The sequence below is a fragment of the Actinia tenebrosa genome, unplaced genomic scaffold (assembly GCF_029948245.1).
Source record: "Actinia tenebrosa isolate PJP-AT-01 unplaced genomic scaffold, QUT_ActTen_1.0 PGA_scaffold5__44_contigs__length_20552954, whole genome shotgun sequence".
Lineage (NCBI taxonomy): Eukaryota > Metazoa > Cnidaria > Anthozoa > Actiniaria > Actiniidae > Actinia > Actinia tenebrosa.
Window position 1 is genome coordinate 7098162 of NW_028292582.1, and position 22110 is coordinate 7120271.

At 43.6% G+C, this 22110-nt stretch overlaps 1 protein-coding gene across 1 annotated transcript in view; it reads right to left on the bottom strand.

Moving 5' to 3' along the window:
- The window catches only part of LOC116289518 (uncharacterized), a 46649-nt gene that overhangs the window by 18485 nt on the left and 6054 nt on the right, over positions 1-22110 (bottom strand). The window contains exon 4 of the mRNA XM_089037942.1: positions 1538-1650. Within this exon, the coding sequence (XP_088894068.1) occupies positions 1538-1650 (113 nt within the window). The remainder of the gene's footprint in view (positions 1-1537; positions 1651-22110) is intronic.

A 22110-nucleotide genomic window follows, 5' to 3' on the forward strand; every position in this document is an offset into this window, starting at 1 on the left:
CTCATTTGTATGATCATACTAGCTCGAACAGCTAATAAACAGTTGAATATTTGGTGTAAATTTATATTTCATTCAATAATTAAATAAATTACCTGTAGAAAGATATAAAATCATTGAATGAAAGTCTTTTTTGTTTTGCCGATGGCACCCGCGATAGGAGGCAAACAAAGCTGCATTTTTCTTGAACGAAAAACATACGATAGTTGGTTAAAAACAACCGAACTGTTAAAGAATTTGCAACCTAAATAAAGGACGAATATTTGTTGTAATATGCATATGCTCTCCGCGTTATATTTCCTCCAGCATTAAAATAAATTAAGCTTATCTATAAAAATATTAAACGTTTTGAGAGAAAGTTTTTGATTTGTCGATTCGTCGAAAAAAATTCTTGTCAAAAAAATAATAATTAACGTTTGTTTATTTCAAAACACACACCTGAACTCTTGAAGAACACTTCTTGATCCTCCATCTTTGACTACATGAAATTTTTTTTTATTTCTTGGTCTATAACTAACAATTTTTTCTGTGCACTTTAGAGCCGCATTTGCGAGAAGTTTTACTTTACTATCAAGCGGGATTCCTGTGTTGTGTACACGGACGTACGGACGGACGGAAGTAACGTCAGCCAAGCCATGAAAAATCAACTCGATGGTTTACCATTTTTTCTTAAGGTAATTCCCTTATTTTGCACTGCGCATTTTTCTGCGCATGCAGCTAAAAGCATTGAACTAACAAAGTTTAGGCTTTTTTTTCTTTCGGAAACTAAATAAGAAACATTTTTTAAATCTTTTTTGAGTAGAGATCTTTATATGACTTGCCCCAGTCTCCACGCGGAAAGTGCATTCAGTTTTCGACTATTTTGAGATGTTTTTTTCAATATAAATCAAAAACAAGAATGGTGACCCCCTTTTTTATTTCAGATTTTTGATAAATGCGATGCTCGTCATTATATATCAAAAAATGAAGGAAAGTTTATTGGATAGATTTTGAAATATTTTCAGTGAATTCTGAATAAAATTCGTTTGAAGCATAACTACATTTGATTTGAAGCTATTTGATAGTTCAGGATTAATGGATTTTTTAGTTGAATTTTGCCCTATATGTGATAAACGGCGGGTAATCGTATCGTTCCTCGTAAAAATAAGGATTAATTTCACGTGTGTTTTCAAAGTTTCAGTATTTAGATTTAGTAGTCGATTCGCGACTCGGGCAATTTCAAAACTTTGAAAACACTCGTGAAATCAATCCTTAATTTTACTCGGCCCCATGTACGATTACCTATACTAATGTTATAACAGAAAATTTTATGTCGGTAAACGTGCAGAAATCGTGATCAATATTTATTTATTTAATGTAAGACATTAACTCCAAAAGTGTAAAGCCTCGTGCACTGAAATGGTTTTGTCGATTACTGAGTTGAACGATAGCGCGAAAAAAGGTTTACGCTCGAAAGCAAGGGCTGAAATTTTAAACCGTCTTTCAATGATCAGCCATCTTCAGTAATGCAAACAAAACAAGAATATTATTCCTTACCTACCTTTCGGGTATTTTGAAAGTAAATTTCACTCCTTCTTTGGAACTTTTACATAGCATATCTTTTTCAAGGCCTAGATTGGTGAAACTTTGATCGAATGCATCCCATCGACAAATCTACAGCAGTACAACAAAATCAAGTATTTGTATTTAAAAAAATTAACTTATGGCATGCCCAGGGGGCAAGGCCTTTTCTTTGGCCCACCTGGGCATCCCTTACTACAATCTCGTACCCAGAGTCCGCTGTTCTTCTGGCCTGCGACGAAGAACGAGGGTTCTGACATAATACACTTTTGGCGCATGCGCAATTATCCTAAAGTGAAATATAATCAATGAATTTGGTAGTTGTAGTATATGGTGCTATAATTCAAGTGTCCTATTGTTGCTAATAAACGGAACAAAATGTGCAAGCGATTCTGTTATTTGTAGTTAATTACACCATAATGCTAATGTCCTGTTGGCGATGAAACTTTGAATAAGAAAACAAATCGCTATGCAATTAATGTAAAATTATGTCATCGTGTAAATAACCTAATTCGCCTTTCCGAATTTCACTAAAGAAAGATGGGTATTGATGGGTTTCAAGCATTCTCAAGAGGGTCAAAAGACAAAAATACGGCGGCCATTGTGGTACCTTTAAGAGGCAATGTCCACAAGAATCAAACAAATGGTGGCAAGGGTCAAAAAATTAAATTCGCTCTTCTTTTGAAGTTAGATAGGCCATTATTAGATATGAATCCCTGGGTAGTTGGTTTTCGAAAATATTATTTTATTTCCGAGAAAACGGCCACAGAAGAAGTTCGACCGAAACCCAAGCAAGAGACGCACAAGAGGAGTGAAAATGGACAAACTTTGAACAGAGCGCACGTCAAAAATAAACCATCTATGACAATGTTTGAACTTTCTTCTTAATGTATCACCCTTTTTCGTTCATTGGACTGAATTTCAAGCTTATTGGGAAAGGGACGAATTTTTGGCGAGGGAAAATAGGAGGCCTGTGTTTATATATGCTAATTAGTTGCCTATAAAGAAAAAAAGATTTAACTATGGGCAAGTTCTCTGATTGAAATAATATTTTTGCTGCAAGTTGAGGAAGAATAGACCTTTTCAAAACTTTAAAGATTGATTTGGGGAAATTAATTCTGACTGCATAGAAACCTGTTGAATTTGGTTGAAATACATACGAAAATCACGCTTCCCGAAACAACGCAGGACTAAGGATTTTCGTAAAGATTGCCATGAAATTTACCCTGAAAACTAAGAAATTATTGTTCGTACCGTTGTTCTAAAGTTCAGTGTGGTTTGGTAAATTTAAAGCTCCATTAGAAAGGTTTTGGGATTGTCGGTATATGAGCAAAAAACGTGATCTTTGGTGATTGCGTGACCGAGGTTCCACTTTACGTTTAGAAGTTTGATTACTGTAAAATTCACGCTAAAAATTACGATAGAAACGTTCTTTAAATAGATTTATAATCTTGTTTTAGTCGAATAAGTTTTTGGGTCGATAAAAAAGCGGCTTCAACAGTTAGTTTATATATGCATACATCACGCCGCCTAATGATTACTTGACCCAAGGTCAATGATTTTTAGAGCGACTAATTGCAAATTTTGTTGAGTTTGGTTGTGTCGTACACACTAAAACCATGATGTTTAAAAACAAACTTGCAAGAGATTTTCATACAGATTTTCATACGGCGTATCTCGTTGGCAAAATTGAAGTTGGTACAGAGAAGAGTAAGTGAATTCGCAAAGTAATACCGAATATAGCCAAGAAAGATATATGGGAGTTGTTTCCGGGTAACAAAACAAGTAAGCAGATTGCAGGTGTCAAGATTCTTAATTTAGATAAATAATACAAGGAATTTTATTGCTACTTGAACTAGAAATCTTAGAAATTTTCATACTGACAAAAAAAGCCATACATTGACCTTTAAAATTTTGAAAAAACTGGTTGGTCAAATTAAATGGGAATAAACAGGCCAGTGGGACCAGCCCAAGGGGTGCCTTTGTCACGACATTCAGCTCTAATTTGGCTTTGCTTCATGGACTGACTTTTCTAGAACATTTCTAGCTGTAAATCTAGTACACAATCATTTTGATAGATGGAAAACTATGTAAATATCCTACTCGAGTTAAATGAAGAAATCATTGATCAAACGAATTAAACATGGCAGTGAATCAATGTCACATTTAACCAGGAAACATTTCTTATTAACTTTTAAACATCACGATAAGCTACGGTTTTTCTTTCGGCTTTTTCATCTACCCAAATTTTATTTGGGAAAAATAAGATTATAAATCTATTTAAAGAACGTTTCTATCGTAATTTTTAGCGTGAATTTTACAGTAATCAAACTTCTAAACGTAACGTGGAACCTCGGTCACGCAATCACCAAAGATCACGTTTTTTGCTCATATACCGACAACCCCAAAACCTTTCAAATGGAGCTTTAAATTTACCAAACCACACTGAACTTTAGAACAACGGTACGAACAATAATTTCTTAGTTTTCAGGGTAAATTTCATGGCAATCTTTACGAAAATCCTTAGTCCTGCGTTGTTTCGGGAAGCGTGATTTTCGTATGTATTTCAACCAAATTCAACAGGTTTCTATGCAGTCAGAATTAATTTCCCCAAATCAATCTTTAAAGTTTTGAAAAGGTCGATTCTTCCTCAACTTGCAGCAAAAATATTATTTCAATCAGAGAACTTGCCCATAGTTAAATCTTTTTTTCTTTATAGGCAACTAATTAGCATATATAAACACAGGCCTCCTATTTTCCCTCGCCAAAAATTCGTCCCTTTCCCAATAAGCTTGAAATTCAGTCCAATGAACGAAAACGGGTGATACATTAAGAAGAAAGTTCAAAAATTGCAATAGATGGTTTATTTTTGACGTGCGCTCTGTTCAAAGTTTGTCCATTTTCACTCCTCTTGTGCGTCTCTTGCTTGAGCAGCAGTAAGGGGGACTCGCGGTTTCCCCAGGAACCTATGTCATTTTCACGGGAATTACAGGCGTTAGCGCCTATGGGAAACGTTTTGGCGGCATGGAAATAACCCGTGTGAAGTAGGTGCGTTACACTGTTTGCTTTCTGGGTACCGCAAACGGAGGTTAAGATATTCCTTAGATATAGATGGACGCCATCAAAAGCATTCGAAACAAGACTGTGCGCAAGCTCAGGACTCAGGTGTTGGATCGCCCGGATGCGGACTTTGCCTTCACAACGTTTATGGAGGGAGATACAGACGAGACGATGGACGAGGAAAGAGCAGGAAGGATAATCGACTTTAGAAGAGTATATTTTTGCCCATCGTTTTGGCAACCATTTTCGGCTACCTTTTCTACTCTCGTAGACACAAAGTAGTATTTTTTTGTGTCCTCTGCGCTGGTAGCAAGGGCGCGGCAAGACACCGCTACCTTTTGGAAAATCCATAGTAGTAGCCCAAAACCTTCGACACCCTCTATCTATTTCGTGGTAGTTGCGCCAAAGTGGCTATGTAGCCTGGTATGCGAAGTCGGTAGAGACCTTCCAAGATTTCCAAAAGTATTTGTGTAGTTCTTTGTTTTCCTAGCACGTATGCGACCATACCCGCAGCTATGTAGAGATACATGTTTATATCCTATGGACCCACGGAATATCCCTATGGATCCATAGGTACCTAGCTATGTTCGAACCGTATTCGTAGATATATATGGCAACGCCCAAAATACTATCCGAGGAAGAAATAGCAGGATTGTTGGAAGATCGCAAGAACGGCGTAGGGCTGCAAAAGGTAGCCAAAAAGTACGGCATAGGCATACCAAAGATACGCAGGATAGAGCGAGAGAATGGTCTGGAGGTGGCGATTCCCGAGAAACCACCTACTACGGATTTGCAGAAACATTTCCTAGAAGTGCAGGATTCCTTTGCTATAGTCTTGGACGATCTCCAAAAAGCTAGAGAAGAACTCCGAGACGCAAAGGAGGAACTACTAGCCAAAATGGAGCAGGAAGAAGATTCGTTCGAGAAAATAGACGTGGAAGAAATAGAGAACGAAGTAGAGGAAGTATCCACAAAAATAGACTGGCAAATAGCCGGCAATGTACTATTTGCAGTCGTAGGCATTGCTGCTGTCGTTTGGGCGCGCATGCAACCGCCCAAAGTTGTCTACTACAGACATCCAGCGGAGCCGTAGAGAAATTCTAGGATTCCGGAGATGGAGTAGAGACGTGCACCAGTCTGTCTTTCTTCTTTGCTTTGGTAGTCTTTTCTCTACCAATTTTGCAGTATAGCGGTGGCTGCGATGTCCAGTCTATCTTTTGCGTCTCCAAGAAGTGTCCCCAAACCGGAGTAGTAGCATGTTCTACCGTGCAGTCCTTCAAAACGCACTCCGAGCATTTTTCGGAAAGGAATAGGATTGTCCTTTCTTTTTTTCTGTAGGTGGTTTTGGCGTATTTCCAGCATTGGTATTCGCCTGGATGCATATGTAGCGCCTGTACACATTGTTTGTTGGGTGGCGCAGGCACTTCTAGTAGTCTTTCCGGGTGTTTGGGATGTTCTATTTTCCTAACCGATTCGTAGTACGTATCCAAACCAGGTCCTTCGGGCACGAAGACAGTGTCTATGTTGTTCTGCCACTCCACCAATATTTCTTCTCCTGGTATGGCAGTGCGTATGTTGCCGTTCGCTTCGAACTTTCCAGCCGCACACGCTTCCAATAGGGCTTCTGTGGCCCATGCTACAGAAGTTTCCCTATTCCTTCGCAATACTACGCGGTGCCCTCTTGCCAACCAGTTGGCATCCAAGTCTCTGGGGATCGCATATCCTAGTATCTTGTAGTCTCCTGCAGGTATTTGGTCCATCCTATGCACTTTGGCCCTAGGCGTCTCTGGGCCAAACGGGCTTTCCTCTCCAAAGAACAATCTACGCAGATTGTCTGTCCTTCTGGAAATCCTATCCAATAGTTTCCTATATTTTTCCAACTCTTTTTCTATGGCTTTCCTGTCTTCTTCCTTTTGCCGCAGGATGGACTGCCTTTGTTCCGACAGCTCTGCGTGGTATCTTTTCGTGGCTTCGACCCACTCGTCGCCTTCCAAATCGTCCCGTATGTCTTCCAATCTTTGCTGTCGTTTTCTTTTGGATAGGAAGGATATTCTGCGGGAGGAAGGCACTTCCAAAATGCCGAACGGACTCTTTTCTACTCCGATCCTTTGTGCCTTCTTTGTGCGCCAAACCCACTCTACGTGTTCCGTTGGGGGTAGCATCGTGGCAATGGCGGGGGCATTTGCATGCACTCGAGTGGGAAACTTGGACTCCGCTAGTATGGTTGGGGAGTCCTTCGTGTAGCAGCGTAGTGGAGCTATTTCCACCGGGTCTGTTCCTAGGATATCCACGCGGAATATAGGACATTTTCGGAACCCAAACTCTGCTATCGTCCAAAGTACGCATTGTTCCCACTTTTCGTTGCCTCGAACACGCACACCGGCTATGCGCCGTGTTCCCAAATTGCAGTACCACGCTAGGAATATTTCTCCCGTCTCTTGGCAGCAAATGCAGCAGCATCTATCCAAGTGTTCTGCGAGAGCCAACCACAAATTCTTTGGCGGCTGTACTACGAATATGTCCTGCAAAGGTTCTATGGTCTCCGCTATGGCATTGGTGTGGGATTTGGAGAAGTCTTTGCCGTAGATGGATATTTCCACTCTGCTGCATCCTCTTTTCTGCACGTCTGGGTGCAGGAATGTTCTACGCAGGTGGTCGTTCGGACAATCCACGTACTCTGCCAACTTTGCTCCAACTGGGTTTTGCACTTCTCCGGCTTCGAAGTTGGAGACTATTTTGTTGTATATTTTCGTACGTTTTCCGTCTTCCATCCAAGTGCAAACATGTTCTCCCACAGCATGCGTGTTCTCCAAAATCGTACCGTTGCGCCAACCACTACTATGCTGCGGCACGTATCCCAACTCCCGCAAACGACGCACCAATGCAGCTCTATCCAAAGTTCCGGAGAAATCCTGTGTGTAGTCCACGGAGTATATTCCATATCCGTGTGCTTGTAGCAGCCTAGCAAACTTGGAAATGTTTTCGTCTACGGCTTCTATGGACAACTCCGAGGTGTCTACTTTGGCTACGAATACCGCGGCGGGTTCTCCATGCAAACTGGACCACTTGGCTGCCATATTGGAGACGCGGTCTACTATGTTTCCCTGCCTGCACGTGTGCACTACGCTGGTTGGAAGGAACACCCCAAATGTCTCCGTGGCTGCAATGGATATCTTGGAGACTATTGCCTTCGCATTCCTACAAAGCAGCTTCTTTCCATACAAATTCTCTTCGGAAACAAAACCATAGACAAACACATCGTCTACGAAAGGAGGCAATCCTTCCAGCGGCTGCAGACTGGTTGGTCCTTCGTTGCCCCGCAAGTAGTCGCACTTGGATATGTCTGGCAGCAGGTTTCCGTCGCAGGCATTGTCCAGCAGCAAATGTGCTAGTAGCCTACTCTTTGCTCGTATACCCATCTCTTGCAATGTAGTCGAAATACTCTTTTGCTCTTCCATCTTCTATATATAGGGGTCGAAGGTTTTGGGCTACTTGTAAGTGCCTCCACCTTGCTACGGACACAAAAAAATACTTTTCCTACGCAAAATGTGTCTACGAGAGTAGAAAAGGTAGCCGAAAATGGTTGCCGAAACGATGGGCAAAAATATACTCTTCTAAAAGGCACATTCGCGCTACCAAAATACCTGCGCACGGGTAATTCCCGCGGGGGACGCGTGTTTTTGGAAAGGCCTTTGACGCCTGTAATGCCCGCGAAAATCGGAGCTTAGCGTTTTGGATTTCGCGAGTCCCCCTTACTGCTGCTTGCTTGGGTTTCGGTCGAACCTCTTCTGTGGCCGTTTTCTCGAAAATAAAATAATATTTTCGAAAACCAACTACCCAGGGATTCATATCTAATGATGGCCTACCTAACTTCAAAAGAAAAGCGAGTTTAATTTTTTGACCCTTGCCACGAATTCTTGAATTTGTTCGATTCTTGTGGACATTGCCTCTTAACAATGCATGCTAATGAGAAATCTTTTGTTAAATGGTACCAACATGGCCGCGATGATGTAACGTGCAATCGTAGAATTAAAGGTCTGGGACCTTATTGTGCATGGGATTATGGAATTAATACTCATATACTCCCCCATTTTGGGTCTCAAAATTCAGCTCCACGGTCCCATACATTACAAGATCGTTACCAGACTTCCTGAAGTTCGGAAAAGCGAATGTAGCAGCAGTAAGGGGGACTCGCGGTCGATGTCAAAGATTTACGGGTTTTACGGGCGGTTTAAGGAGGGCGCCGGCAGCGGGAATAAGCCGCGCGATAAGTCCTTACTGCTGCTGTGTTGGGAATCAAAGATAAGTGTTTATAAAAATGTACGATATATATACGATGCATGAATGTAAAAAGTTCACCAATGACTTCTGTATAATTTGCCTAAGATCCAAAGTTAACATACCTAAGCCCAAGGGTTTCTGGTGTTGTGGTAAGAAAATGCAAATAGAAGACGACACGTCAGCACAGTGTTACGAGTGTGGTAAGAATATTCGTAATGCCGTACCAAATGCTACCAGAGAGCAGTATTACGCCAATGGAGGTCGTAAGAAAACGCCATATAAGAGAATAAAATACTTCAGGGACTGGATGAGTCATATCCAAGGTTTACATCCGGTATATTTAGACAACGAAGTAAAGAAGAAAATCATAGACCACTTAGAAGAGCCAACCCCGCAAAGTCTACGGAAAACGCTGAAAAAATTAAAACTAGGGAAATATTACAAAGCTATTCCCTATCTTTTGTCTGAAATTACCGGTAAGTCTATTCCTGAGGTTTCTGATATGACAAAAGCCGAGTGGATGTTTTGTCGGCTGAATAAGGATATTCCTTATTACCCTGACGTAATTTACGAAATATTTTACAAAATAGACCCCAACCACCCCCTATTGGGATGGATTCCCAGGCGATGATTTTACACAAGTTTTTTCACATTTGTGTAATATTTTGTGAAAACGATGCAGGCTGTGTAATATTTTGTGAAAACGATGCAGGCTGCGTAATATTTTGTGTAATATTTTGTGAAACTAATTTGCATATGAACCTGACAGCCGGCGTTCGATATGTAAATAGAATCCTGTCACGATGTTTACTGAGCAAGCTTTCTTTGAAGCTCTTCTTTTGCCTCCTGGTAGATCTTTTTGCGAGATTCCTCGGAAAGATCTTTTACGACTGTTTTTTTTATTCCTTATGTCCGTCTTTAATTTCTCGTATTTGTCTTCTTCGGCCAGAATAAGCGAGAATTCGACGTCGTCTATCTTTCTGTCACGCAAAGCCTTTGAGACAAGATCGGTAATAGTATTTACTTTAGCCCTTGACAGAGCTATTGTCGTGTCATGCTTGGATATCTTGCTTGACAACTGTTTCATAATACCCGTAGCAACAGCAGAAATAATACCACAGACTGCCCCAACGCCGGCCAAAGGAACTCCAACGATTATTGCCGGTCCAGTAAGCGAAGTAGCAACGCCGGATCCCGTTAACACAACAGATATGGATCCTGAAGTTATCGCAATCTTATGTAGCGTACTCCGGGCTCTGACGTACTTTTTTCGGACTTTTTCGTAGTGTTTTGTCTGCCCTTCCAAGTAAGCCAAGATTAAGTTCGCTTTATTCAGACGAAAGTTTTCAGCGTTTAGTTCGTTAGGTGTAGTATAGGGAACATCTGGGTACAACTTAGGTGCTGATGGTATAACATCCATTATATATACTAATGTACGACGCTTTTGGGAATAACATAGAGGAGCAGCCACATCACGACAACCGGGATTACTGGAATTGGAGAGCATTTAGGAAGATGTTTCCGCATGCAGACCCTAGTAAGTTCGAAAGAAGGCCCGATGGTATTTACTATAACGGCTCTAGGATGTACAGCAATGCGGACTTGGAGCCAAAGCATCCTAAGATTTTACAACCAAAACCCGAGCATAAAGAAAGGCAACCTAATTTTCCAGAGAATCTATTGCCGGCAACCCAGAATTACCCATTTTACGACAACAAAGGTGGAGCGAATGACTTTGCTAAGATGGTTACCTCCTTAGAAATCCCCGTGGGTCCTACGACTTTCAAGACAAAGGTCAGAGACATCTTTAGAGAAACTGCCATGAAACATAACTCAGGGAAAGAATCCAGAGAATGGTTATCAGGTCCCAACATGCGGTATTGGCCGCAGCAGTTAAACTTTGCCGTCTGGGCTGCTACTAAAGGATGCGGTATAGCCGCGGATATGTTCCATATTCCTTTCCTGCGATTTCATGTTGCTTTTACTATTCGTAGGATATTGTTTGAGTTAGGAGCGCCGCTTCCTAGTGACACTATCTTTAACCCGAAGGATAACAAATATGACAAAGTCGCATGGGAGCGATTAAGGAATGAGTTTAAGCTTACCAACCCCGATTTTCGTAACAAAGAGGGTACCGCCCATGGTTTAGGAGAGACTTACACCTATGCTTCGTATGTTGGTGCCAGCATAGAAACGCCGGGCATGGGGTATCCTAGCTCTTACGAATTCTCGGACTTAGGAGGCAGCGGAACGAAGGGTAATTTAATTTACTACATAGAAAGCAAAGAAAAGTATCCTTGGGCGCCTTTCTTTGCCGCAAAGGGCATTGGACTGAAAAACCTAGCAAGGATTAATCGAAGCATCGAAGCCTTTGTTTACTGCATTCTAGGGGCCCAGGTTAGCACTCGCAGCCCCATCGTAGATGCCTCCGGTGCGTCACAGGAAACGCAACAAGTATTCCTTGTCCTCTTCGAAAGCGCTGTTATCGAGAATGAGATCTCTAAGTTGGTGCAGAGATATCAACTTGCAGTGCAGCAGTCTAAAGTGCGACTGGATTATGCCTTGAGTCCTGGTTGTTGGTTAATGCCAAGTAATTTGGTTATCAACGCCGATTCCGTCGTGGGATACAACAACAAGCTGCAGCGAGCAACCAAGGATATGAAGTTTGGGGTGAATGACGTGAACTCTGACACTCTTAGGAACATTCCCCATTTCGTGGAGAAGCCTAAGAAGGAGCACGTAGAAAAGCCCGCACCAAAGAACGTAAAGAAGAAGCCCAAAAAGAAGGTCCTGCCTGCGATACCTGAGGAATATGACCATAACTTATTAAAAGCCGGCCTAGCAGCTGCAAGCATTGGTCTGAGCTATTATATATGGCGATGAACAACCCCTACGTAGCTGGATTAGATTGTGTCTATACGACTTACACAGACGAGAAAAAATACACCCAGGCATCTTGGGTTGATGTCACGGGCATGTCCGTGAATTTGAACTACTCAGGAAAGAAATTGATCCTTTGTAGTATTTGCATGGGCGCGAGCAGTCACGCCAACGTCGGCTTTAGGTTCCTGGATGACAACGGCGTACTGCAGCCTATGCGTGTGAAGACAAACAACATGGAGCCTGTGCATTTCTCCGTAGAGCCGAACACCGACAGCGCTGAGAATTTATCGGTTTGGACTTTTCATATGGTCGCCGATTTCCATGGGAAGGTAAAGCTGCAAATGCGCGTAGATGACACCGGGAGCGTTTGCATAAATAGCATAGAAAATCAGAGAGATGAAAAATATAACCACGCAACCATTTGCACTCTTACGGTAATGAGTCTCTAGAAGCAAATTTATTTGCTGGTATATATGAACCCACATACTAAGGAGGATTTATTCCTTTATTTTCTGGAGGAAGATAGATACTTGCGTAATGCTAATTGGGTTGACACGGAATTGTGGGTGAAGGTTGGTGGGTTGGGATTGATTATGTGCACAATTTGTATTAGCGTAAGGGAGGAATATGGTATTGGATTTAGAGTAGTAGATGAGAATAACGATCCATTGTTACCATACAGAACACTGAAAAATACTAGACGGTCAGCTCATTTTTCATATGAACCGCCAAATAGTCTAGACGATATAGTACCAATAACCTTTCACATGGTAGCTAATTGTCAATACGCAAAGCTTCAGATCAATACTGACGCAACATCTAACGTTAATGTCGAAGTTAAGATAAACGCTGTTATTTCACAATCAGCTGCGCCAAGCGATTCTACTTTTAATCATAAGACCATTTCTACTATGACTGCCATACCGCTAGTTCCGCATTATCAAGGCGGTGCGAATACTATCTTTACTTATCCCCAGTCGAGAACACCCCGTGCACCCGACGACGATTATAAGCCGCCAGTAATACACAAGGATAAGATCAACCCCGCATCTTCTTCAAAAGGACCACGCCGATAGCGACGACCAAGATCCAAATGTTATTCCCCACGAACTTCAACAGTTCGCCGCCGGTCTTCAGTGTCAGGCTTAAAACGCTACCCAGCAGCCCAGGAAGACCGGCTGCCATCTTTTTTCCCAAGTCCGTCAGCCCATTGCCTAATTTCTTTACGCCCGCGCCTGTAGCCTTAAGCGTGGATAGGATGACTCCTACTACGGTACTAATAGCAACCGCAAATGCCAGTGGAACGCCATACTTCAAAAGGGCTCTTTTTACCTTTTCCTTGGTGGTAAGCCCGAGCTCTTTTTCCAGGTTGTCCGTTTGCGCCCGTAATTCCGCAAGGCGTATTTCAAGCGTATCTACTTCCTTTTGGGCTGCCTCCCTTTCCTCTTCGGGACGAGTTTGGTCCTCGATTACTTCTTGCTGCCGCTCTATTTGCCCCTCCAGGTCTTCGATAGCCTGGTCTCTTTGCCGGATTTGCTCCTCCTTAGTATTGATTTCAGCCATTAACCGTCGCCGTTCCACTAAAGAGCCGGCTATGGTGGTTTGTAGATTATCGGTATCGTCTTTAATTAGATCCAACTCCTGCAGGGCGAGGTTAAGAGCCCTTTGAGTTTGATTTCTTTCGCGTCAAATTTGGGTTCTTTGGTCTACCAGCTCCCTTATTTCTTGATTTTTAAGTTCGACTTCCCTCCTATGCGCGTCGGCAAGCCGCTGGTTTTGCTTCATGTATTCCTCCTCCCTTTCTTCCAACGTTTCCCGCAGTGCTTCCACTGAGGCGCCAGAGCTTTGGGCTTCTCCTAAGTCCTCCCGTGCTTTGTCTAATTCGCGCAGGGCCTGATCCACCTGATTTCCTATTTCTTTTATTCTTTCATCTTGATTGGCGGACTTCTTTTCAGCATCGGCAAGTAGCTGACCTTGCTTTGCATATTCTACATCTTTTTCTCTTAACTCCCTTTGCAGATCCGCGGCACGTTTTTCCGCGTTGGTCCTTTCGGTTCAGTTGTGCAGCCTTTCTAACAGGCTTCTAGTAGCACGCTGAAAGCCTCTTAATCTCAAGACGTCACCCCTAACGTTGCCCTCCTCATCAAAGAGGTTTTGCGGTTTTGTCCAGCGGTCTTTGTCGGGAAATCTTAAGTCTTGGACGCTTATGAGGACTTTGTTTCCCTTTTCCGTGAGCTTTACGTCGTCAGCATCAAAGTTGTCGTAGCGCAGCTCTAGCTCCCGCGCTGCCCACTCTACGGTTTCCCGCGCGGCTGCTTCCGGCTCGCCTATGTTTTGAAGCTCTATGTGCTCACGCGGAAACGTGTACTCGCGTGCTTTGGGATGTCTTAGGGCCTTTGCAATCCTATCCCTTAGGGAATCGTCGACTTGTTGGGTGGGAAGCAGCGGTTCTTCATCACCGTCGTTAATGTCAGCCTGACCTTCCTCAGTGGTGGGATCAAAGTCGGGGTCTGTTCCTTCTACTTCCATTATATATGATAAGCTCAAAGTTAAATCCCAACGTATTACCTAAGCAGGTTGGCGGGCTGAAGGCAGAACGCACCTTTCATCGGGTCACCTTTACCCCCAGCAGCGCAAAGCCAGGGGAAACCTTGTACGTAGGCGTACCCCGCCTAACAGATAACCTAGTCTTAGTACCCGGCACCTTGGCTTTAAGGTTCGACTTAGCGGTGCAGTCAAGCCCCACAGATGAAAGGATTATCGTTAACAACGTGGGTCGCAACATCGTTTCTAAGATGCGCGTAAAGTTCGCCGGGGAATCCTTGCTGGACTTAAATAGGTACGATCTGTATACCACCTATAAGGATCTATGGTTGACAGCCTTTGACCGCGCGCAAAGGATAGAACAAGGAATTGGTAGTGTCATTCTACGTAAGGTCCGCACACCTACGAAAACGCAACCTACTGACGGCAGCGGAGAAACCGCAGTGGCAGACGCAAAGCGAATAAAGACCGCCTATGGTAGTAAGTATGTCATACCACTGGACTTTGAAGTGATTACGAATCACGGTGTGTATTACCCAAGACAGTTATCCGAGCTACAGTTTGAAGTACCTTTAGCAGATGCTAATAACATCATTGGTGGGCTAAGCAGTGCACTTACCACGACAACCCCATACTCTATCACTAATCTAGAATTACAGTATGAGACCGTGTACAGCGAAGAGCTGGCCCGTAGCGCTGGCATGGAATACAGCTCCGGAAAGGCATTCCTTTACGACCACGTAGTGATGTATAAGACGTTCAGCTTCTTGGATAAGACGGATGAGGTTATCAACCAAAGCATTAACCTCCCCCGAAGAAGTCTCACGGGGTTAATGTTGGTGTTTGCCAAACCCTACGAGGCCGGTAAGCGCGACTCCGAAGCCTTTCACAACCCCAACATTACTAACGTCGGCGTGAATATCAACGGAGTCCCAAACAAGGTCTACTCCCAGGGGATAAAGCCCGCAGACGTGTACAGAGAGGCCATGCGCAAGTTTGGCGACCAAATTAGCCCTGAGGAATTCTTTAAGGATAAGTATGCGCTGTGGATTGACATGCGCACCATTAACGACGAAGACCTACATGGTCAGGGTTTACGTCTAGTAAATACGCAGGATGGCATAACATTGGAGATCAAGCGCACCAAGAATGCCTCCGCGGGCGACGGTGATAAAATAAACTGCTACGTCTTCGTCGTCTCTGACGCGCAACTGAGCGTAGAAATGAATCAGCTAAAGAGCGTTGCGTATTAGTGTTAAAATATTTCTTAGATATACGATGCTTCGCGTATTTGAAAACAACGACACCAAACTGCAATGCATAATGCAAGGCGAAACTTTGTACTTCAAAGCAAAGGAGGTGGCCTTGGCGTTGGGTTATGAGCGCCCTAGAGATGCAATTAGAGCACACGTATCTGAGAAATACCAGAAAAAATGGGTTGATCTACAAGGGGCTGCGAATCACCGCTCCTTTACTACGCAACCAAATGCCGTGTTTATATCCGAACCTGGTTTGTACGAACTGATATTTAGCTCCAAACTACCCAAAGCTGTGGAGTTTCGTGATTGGGTCTTTGAGGAAGTCCTACCCGCGCTAAGGAAAACGGGTAAATATGCAATAGAAAGGCGGTTTGGCGGCCCAAACAAGTTAGTATTCAAGATCGAAAATGAAGCCGACCTACACGCGAAGGTCGTCGACTACACACGTAAGTTTTACCCCGATTTCATCATAGCGCCGGGTCTTGGCGAACTTCAAGATTCAGACAGCAAGCGAATAACCTGCTGGCGAAAAGGCTACCAAGCCGGTCAACCCGACCTTTTAATCCTAAATGCGCATAAGAAATACCGCGGGTTGTGTATTCAGTTGAAAACCCCAAAAGGAAACGGCGTCTTATCCGCGAAGCAATCTAAGAAAATCTCACAGCTTGACGTAAATGGTTACCTAACGATGGTTAGCAACGATTACGACATTATCTGCCGTGCCCTGATGGATTACGCGGATGGTATTCGTATTCCCTGTAAGGGCTGTGTAAAGCGGTTTAAGTCCTACGCCACTTTGAAAACGCACCTAAAGATATTCCATAGGTATAATGAAGCTCAGCTTGACTCACTGGCGTGATCTTGTCCACGGTAAAGCATACGAAATAAAAAATTACGTCGTCTTCGAAGACATCGACCGTTTACGGTTAGTCCTCAAAGACTTAGAAGGTAAGGAATATTCCCTTTGGGCGCCGGATTGCGTGCGGTACGTAATTCAGGGCGAGGAATTCACCCACTCACGCAGCTATGGTAAGGTAAATGGCCGATGGAAGTTTGACATTGAAAGAAGAGTTACTCCATCTCCTCTTTGTAGTTAAGCGCGTCTGCTAAAGTCCGCTGCGCTTTAGGATCCGCGGAGCACCAATGCCCCACAAAGGATCCTTCGGAGAATACCCTGTCGCAATGAAGGCAGGTGTATTTTTTACGCGGTTTGGGTATCGGTGGCTTACAAGGGGTAATGCAGTCTGCAGGTAGTTCGCACGTAATACAGTCCATATATTGAAAGGGTGATTAGGGCGCCCCAAAGAATGCCGTGAAGTAGGCTACCATATACTTAGGGGAGTCTGCAAGGCCCCTTTAAAGGGGTCTTTATTTTTATTTATTATTATTCATTATCCTTAATAATAATAAATAAAAATAAGGATGGGATTTGAGACTCTTTGCGCAAACCCTACCTTACTATTAAAGGCCCCAAGAAATGCTATTTCAAAAGTGTCTTAGAATGTTAACAATAAGGTTAAATCTTTGTTAAGACACCCCGGAAACTATTTCAAAAGTGTCTTAGAAAGTTAACAATAAGGTTAAATCTTTGTTAAGACACCCCGGAAACTATTTCAAAAGTGTCTTAGAATGTTAACAATAAGGTTAAATCTTTGTTAAGACAGTTGAAGTTATGTTCCTCTTCTCTAACACAACCACAACGATCGCACTCCTGCCTCCAATACTCCCTTTTAGTCCACGGAACGCCTTGGGCGCGTTCAAAAGAGGGGAAAGTACGGACTATCTTCTTATGGTAATCTATGCGATTCCTTAAGTAATCCTCTTTATGCGGGCAGCGACACATCAAATCCGCACATTGGTAGCAATCCACGCCTTCCAAGTCGTAGGCGCGGGAAAGAAACCTATAATTCACTTCATGCGTTCTCCGGTGCGTCTGTAAACGTTGACGACTACTAAGTATCTTATTACAGAAACTACACTGTCTGGTTCGATTACAGACGCCCCTTTTCAGATGCTGCTGCATTTCGAAGGGGTTGTGGAATTCCTTATTACAGTCCTTACAAAGCCCACAAATGCGTTTATCCTGATGTTGTTGCATGTTTTGAACGGTGCTGAATTCCTTACCGCAATCCTTACAAGCGCGGCTAAGGGGTTTCTTTGTACAAACGCCGCGACGAACGTGGTATTGAAGTCTTTGTTTGGTGCTGAACACCTTCTTACACAACGAGCAGTCCATATATACTTAACAATATCGTAGCCTCCATTTAACATCCTTAACAAAGATTTAACCTAAACGTCAACATTCTGAGACACTCTTTGAAATAGTTTCCATATATACTTAACAAAGATTTAACCTTATTGTCAACATTCTGAGGCATTTTTTGGAATAGCTTATGGGCGACTTAACAAAGATTTAACCTTATCGTAAACATTCTAAGACACTTTTTAAATAGTTTCCAGGCATCCTTAACAAAGATTTAACCTAAACGTCAACATTCTGAGACACTCTTTGAAATAGTTTCCAGGCATCCTTAACAAAGATTTAACCTAAACGTCAACATTCTACAGGGGATATCGCATGAAGTCCTTAACGGACTCCTTAGCCCACGTCGCCATCGTTATCAGCGCGCCAAACCGTTCTGCACGCTTCAGACCGCACATTTCATCGTACAACTCCTGCACGCGCTCTTTTAACCGGTCTATCTCCTCCCTTTGCATTTCTATGGTGTCTCTTTTATCTTTTGCGTCGGCGACAATTCTTTGCACTGCTTCCACTGGCTCCATCTATATATCTAGTGAAAATCCCTGTGATTTTCTAAAATATAAATGAACCCAGATCACATGCCTTGTAACGCTCTGATAGTAGGACCCACCGGCTGCGGAAAGACCCAGTTCGTGGTAGAGCAGCTATTAGGACCCTTTAGATACCGCTTTGACTACATAGTGCTGCTTTGCCCCACCTACGTGAATAACCGCACCTGGACGGGCATATGAGTGAAAGACGACGACTTCTTCGTAGATATCTTAGACCCTAACGAGTTATCCAGCCATTTGAAGTTTTGGCACAAACAATTCCCTAAAGATACGCAAACCCTCCTCATACTGGATGACATCGCCTGCGGGGACGATGTAAAAAGACGCACCTCCGAATTAGTAAAGCTCGCCTTTAGCGGCAGGCATGACAATATCAGCGTTTGGTTGCTTTCCCAGCAGCTTACCAGTGTCTCTAAACCCTTCAGGGAAAACATAGGCTCTCTCGTAGTATTTTATACGCCCAGTAAGTCTGACCTGGAAACCATCTTAAGCGACTACGGCGGTGAGATATCCAAGGAACAGTTGCATGAATACATGCGGCACCTAAAAACGCACCAACATTCCAAGATGATCTTCTCTTTGAGGTTTCCGTACTCCATTAACATATATGGACATTGAGCAGCTCTTAGATGAAGTCCCCACACAGCTAGATGAAAGTAACCTTAAGGAACAACTTAACATCCTTGTGTCTTCGGGGAAGTGTAAAGAAATGATAGGTAAGGAACTTACCCATGAGCAAGTTAATAAGTTGTCAGAAGAGGAAGTTAAGAAGTTCCATAAGAAGTACGAGGCCGCCCTTGCAAGTAAGACCACGGACGCCGTAGCAGACTCAGCCATTAAGCTGGCCACCAAGCTTCTCGGACTTGCGCTGCCCATAGACGATGTGGAGCAACTGCGGAAGGACATAAGCGAGGACTATGTCATCGCCCAAGAACTTAAGATAACCTGCGGGTGGTTGTCTTTGAAGTGCGGTAAGTTAATGGCAGTCGCCTCTGCGGCACTTCACGTAGCTCAGCATGTCGACTTGAAGGAGGTACTGGTGTCTTGGAAGGACTTCAAGAAGGACAGAGAAGTCGAAAAGGTCTTCCAGGCAGCACTTGCTGAGGTACCTGATCAAGTCGCCTCAAGTACTTAGTCAAGTCGTCCTTAAGTACTTGGTCAGGTCGCGCCCAGGTTATTTCCAAGTCGTCCTTAAGTACTTAGTCAAGTACTTGTCAAGTCCTTCAAGTCCTTAGTATAAATGAGTGAACCAGAGTCGAAGGTAGAGCAGCCCCAAGAGGAGCAGAAGATTACCAAGGCTAAATCTCCAGGCAGAGTCGCTGCCGGAAAGAAGCTCGCGGAGATGAACAGGAAGAACAAAGCAAAAAAAGAGGAAAAGGTGGAGGAAAGAGAAGAGGAATCCTTCATCAATCCGGGCTACGTAATTGGCGCGTTGGGAGTTGCTATAGCAGCAGGCAGCCTCTACTTACAATGGCGGGCTACGAAGCCAAAAGTAGAACCCGTGCGTGTGCCGCCAACATATCACGCACCCGTGCAGGAGCCCCCTAAGAGAAGCAAAATACCCGTGATGGAGTAATAACCTTCTCGCTTTGTAATATAATGTCAACCGCGTTATTGAAAACTGTTGAAGAAGCAGCTATCATTACTTCCATCGTTGCGGGTATTGGTTGGGTAGGTAAGAAAGTGCTGAAAGAAGACTTTACTGAAGACCCAAGCAAGAGCTTCGCTAACTTTGCCAAGATGACCGCTGCCGTAGGCGGGGCTATCATGGTAAAGGATTACCTACGGAAGGAAAAGTACCTACCTACGACGTAACTCGTGAAAATCCCTGTGATTTTCTAATATATAATGGCTAGCGTGGTCGCAGGTGGAGTTATTGCAGCTTTAGCATTCACTGGAGCTAATTATGGTGGTCAATATTTGGATAGATTAGTTAGAGGTGATCGCAGCGGAGATTTAGCCGCCGAAAGGAAGAGACACGACTTAGTGCTGGAGAAATATCAGCGAGACGTGGCGGCTTGGAATGAAAAAAGACAAGCTTACAGGGATTGGTTGGACAAGAACTACCAAGACAAGATGCAGGCAGACAAGAACTTTGAAAACACAGACTACGCCTTCAAACTTTATGCGCAAGCACACCCCGACTTTAGGTTAAGAAAGCCTCAGTTCAAGAATTACTACCAGCCTTCTAAGAAACAAAAAGATAGCGAGCTGGTCTTCGTAGGAGTCGCAGGGCTGGCAGGAGGCGTAGCTTTGGCGTATCTGCTCTAACGAAGGAAACTGTGTTTCCTGAAATATATGATCGTCTTTTTGGAAAGCGATAAAAATAACTTTACCACTTATCTGAATCCCCCCATTAAAGCCCATAAAGTTCGGTTGGTTAGTTGTTCTTTGTACAATTCTTGGTATAATTTAGTCAATGCCTTGATCACTGAGCATAAAGGCGGCGGCAATTATCAAGGCGTATTGCTGCCCGATGGACATTACACACCAATCACCCTTGCTAAGGAATTAGCAAAACACGGTTATACGCTCACCACAGGATTGCCGCACGAAATGACCCTCAAACATAATATGCCAAACTATTCAGTAACTTTTGGAAAGTCTGACCCATTGGGGTCATTATTATGTGCCTCAGGCAAGACAATTACCGACACAGCCATACCTGTGAAATGGAAAGTCGCATCCTCTTACGAAGTCTATTGCGACTTGGTCCATAGTTACAACGATGGAGAAAAGTCTTCTCTTATGTCCAAGTTTCTGCCCAAAGGTAATCCATTTGACCTGGTAGAATACACCCCCATTTCTTTGAGCTATGACTTGTCCAATTTGGTAGAAAGCATAAACATCACCATTAAGGTGGACGGAAAGACGGTGGATTTTAACGGACGTAAGATCAATCTCGTTTTGGAATTCATATAATGGGCCGCGTAGAGGACAAACTCAAAAGGATTTACTATGGACCTGAAGGTTATTGGAAAGGAGCGTCAGCTATCAAGAAACTCGCGACCGCGGCCAGGGTATCAGAAGAAACGGCTAAGAACTGGCTAAGAAAACAAACCCTCTGGCAGGTTTATCTTCCCGTGCCGAAGTACATTCCCAGGCCCAGCTTTACCGTAAATACCCCTAATGAAGTTCATCAGGCGGACTTGCTTTTCTTGCCGCACGATAAGGTGAGAAAAAAGACCTATAGGTACGCTTTGACCGTAGTTGATATCGCAAGCAGATACAAGGACGCCGAACCCATAACCAGCAAGGATTCTGGGGAAGTCGCAGAAGCCCTAGGTAGGATTTATAAGCGCGTCTTGAAATGGCCTAAGCTGCTGCAAGTGGATGCGGGGACGGAGTTCATGGGCGTCGTTACTAAGACCCTGAAAGACCACGACACTAAAATTAGGAGAGCCGAAGCTGAGTACCACAGGGGTCAGAGCATCGTCGAAAGATTCAATAAGACCCTGGCCGAGCGTCTCTTTGGGTACCAGTATTGGAAAGAGCTGGAAGATCCCTCCAAACGCAACAGGGAATGGACTCAGAGGCTTCCCCAGGTCGTCGCGGCTTTGAACAACGAGGCGGCCAGGGCTACGGGAATGAAACCCAAGGATGCCATAAAAAAGAAACACGTGGAGCACAAGTCCTACGTCAGAAGTTCGAGGGCGGTCGGACTGAAGGAAAAAAAGCTACCCCGCAACATAGTGGTCAGATACCTCTATCA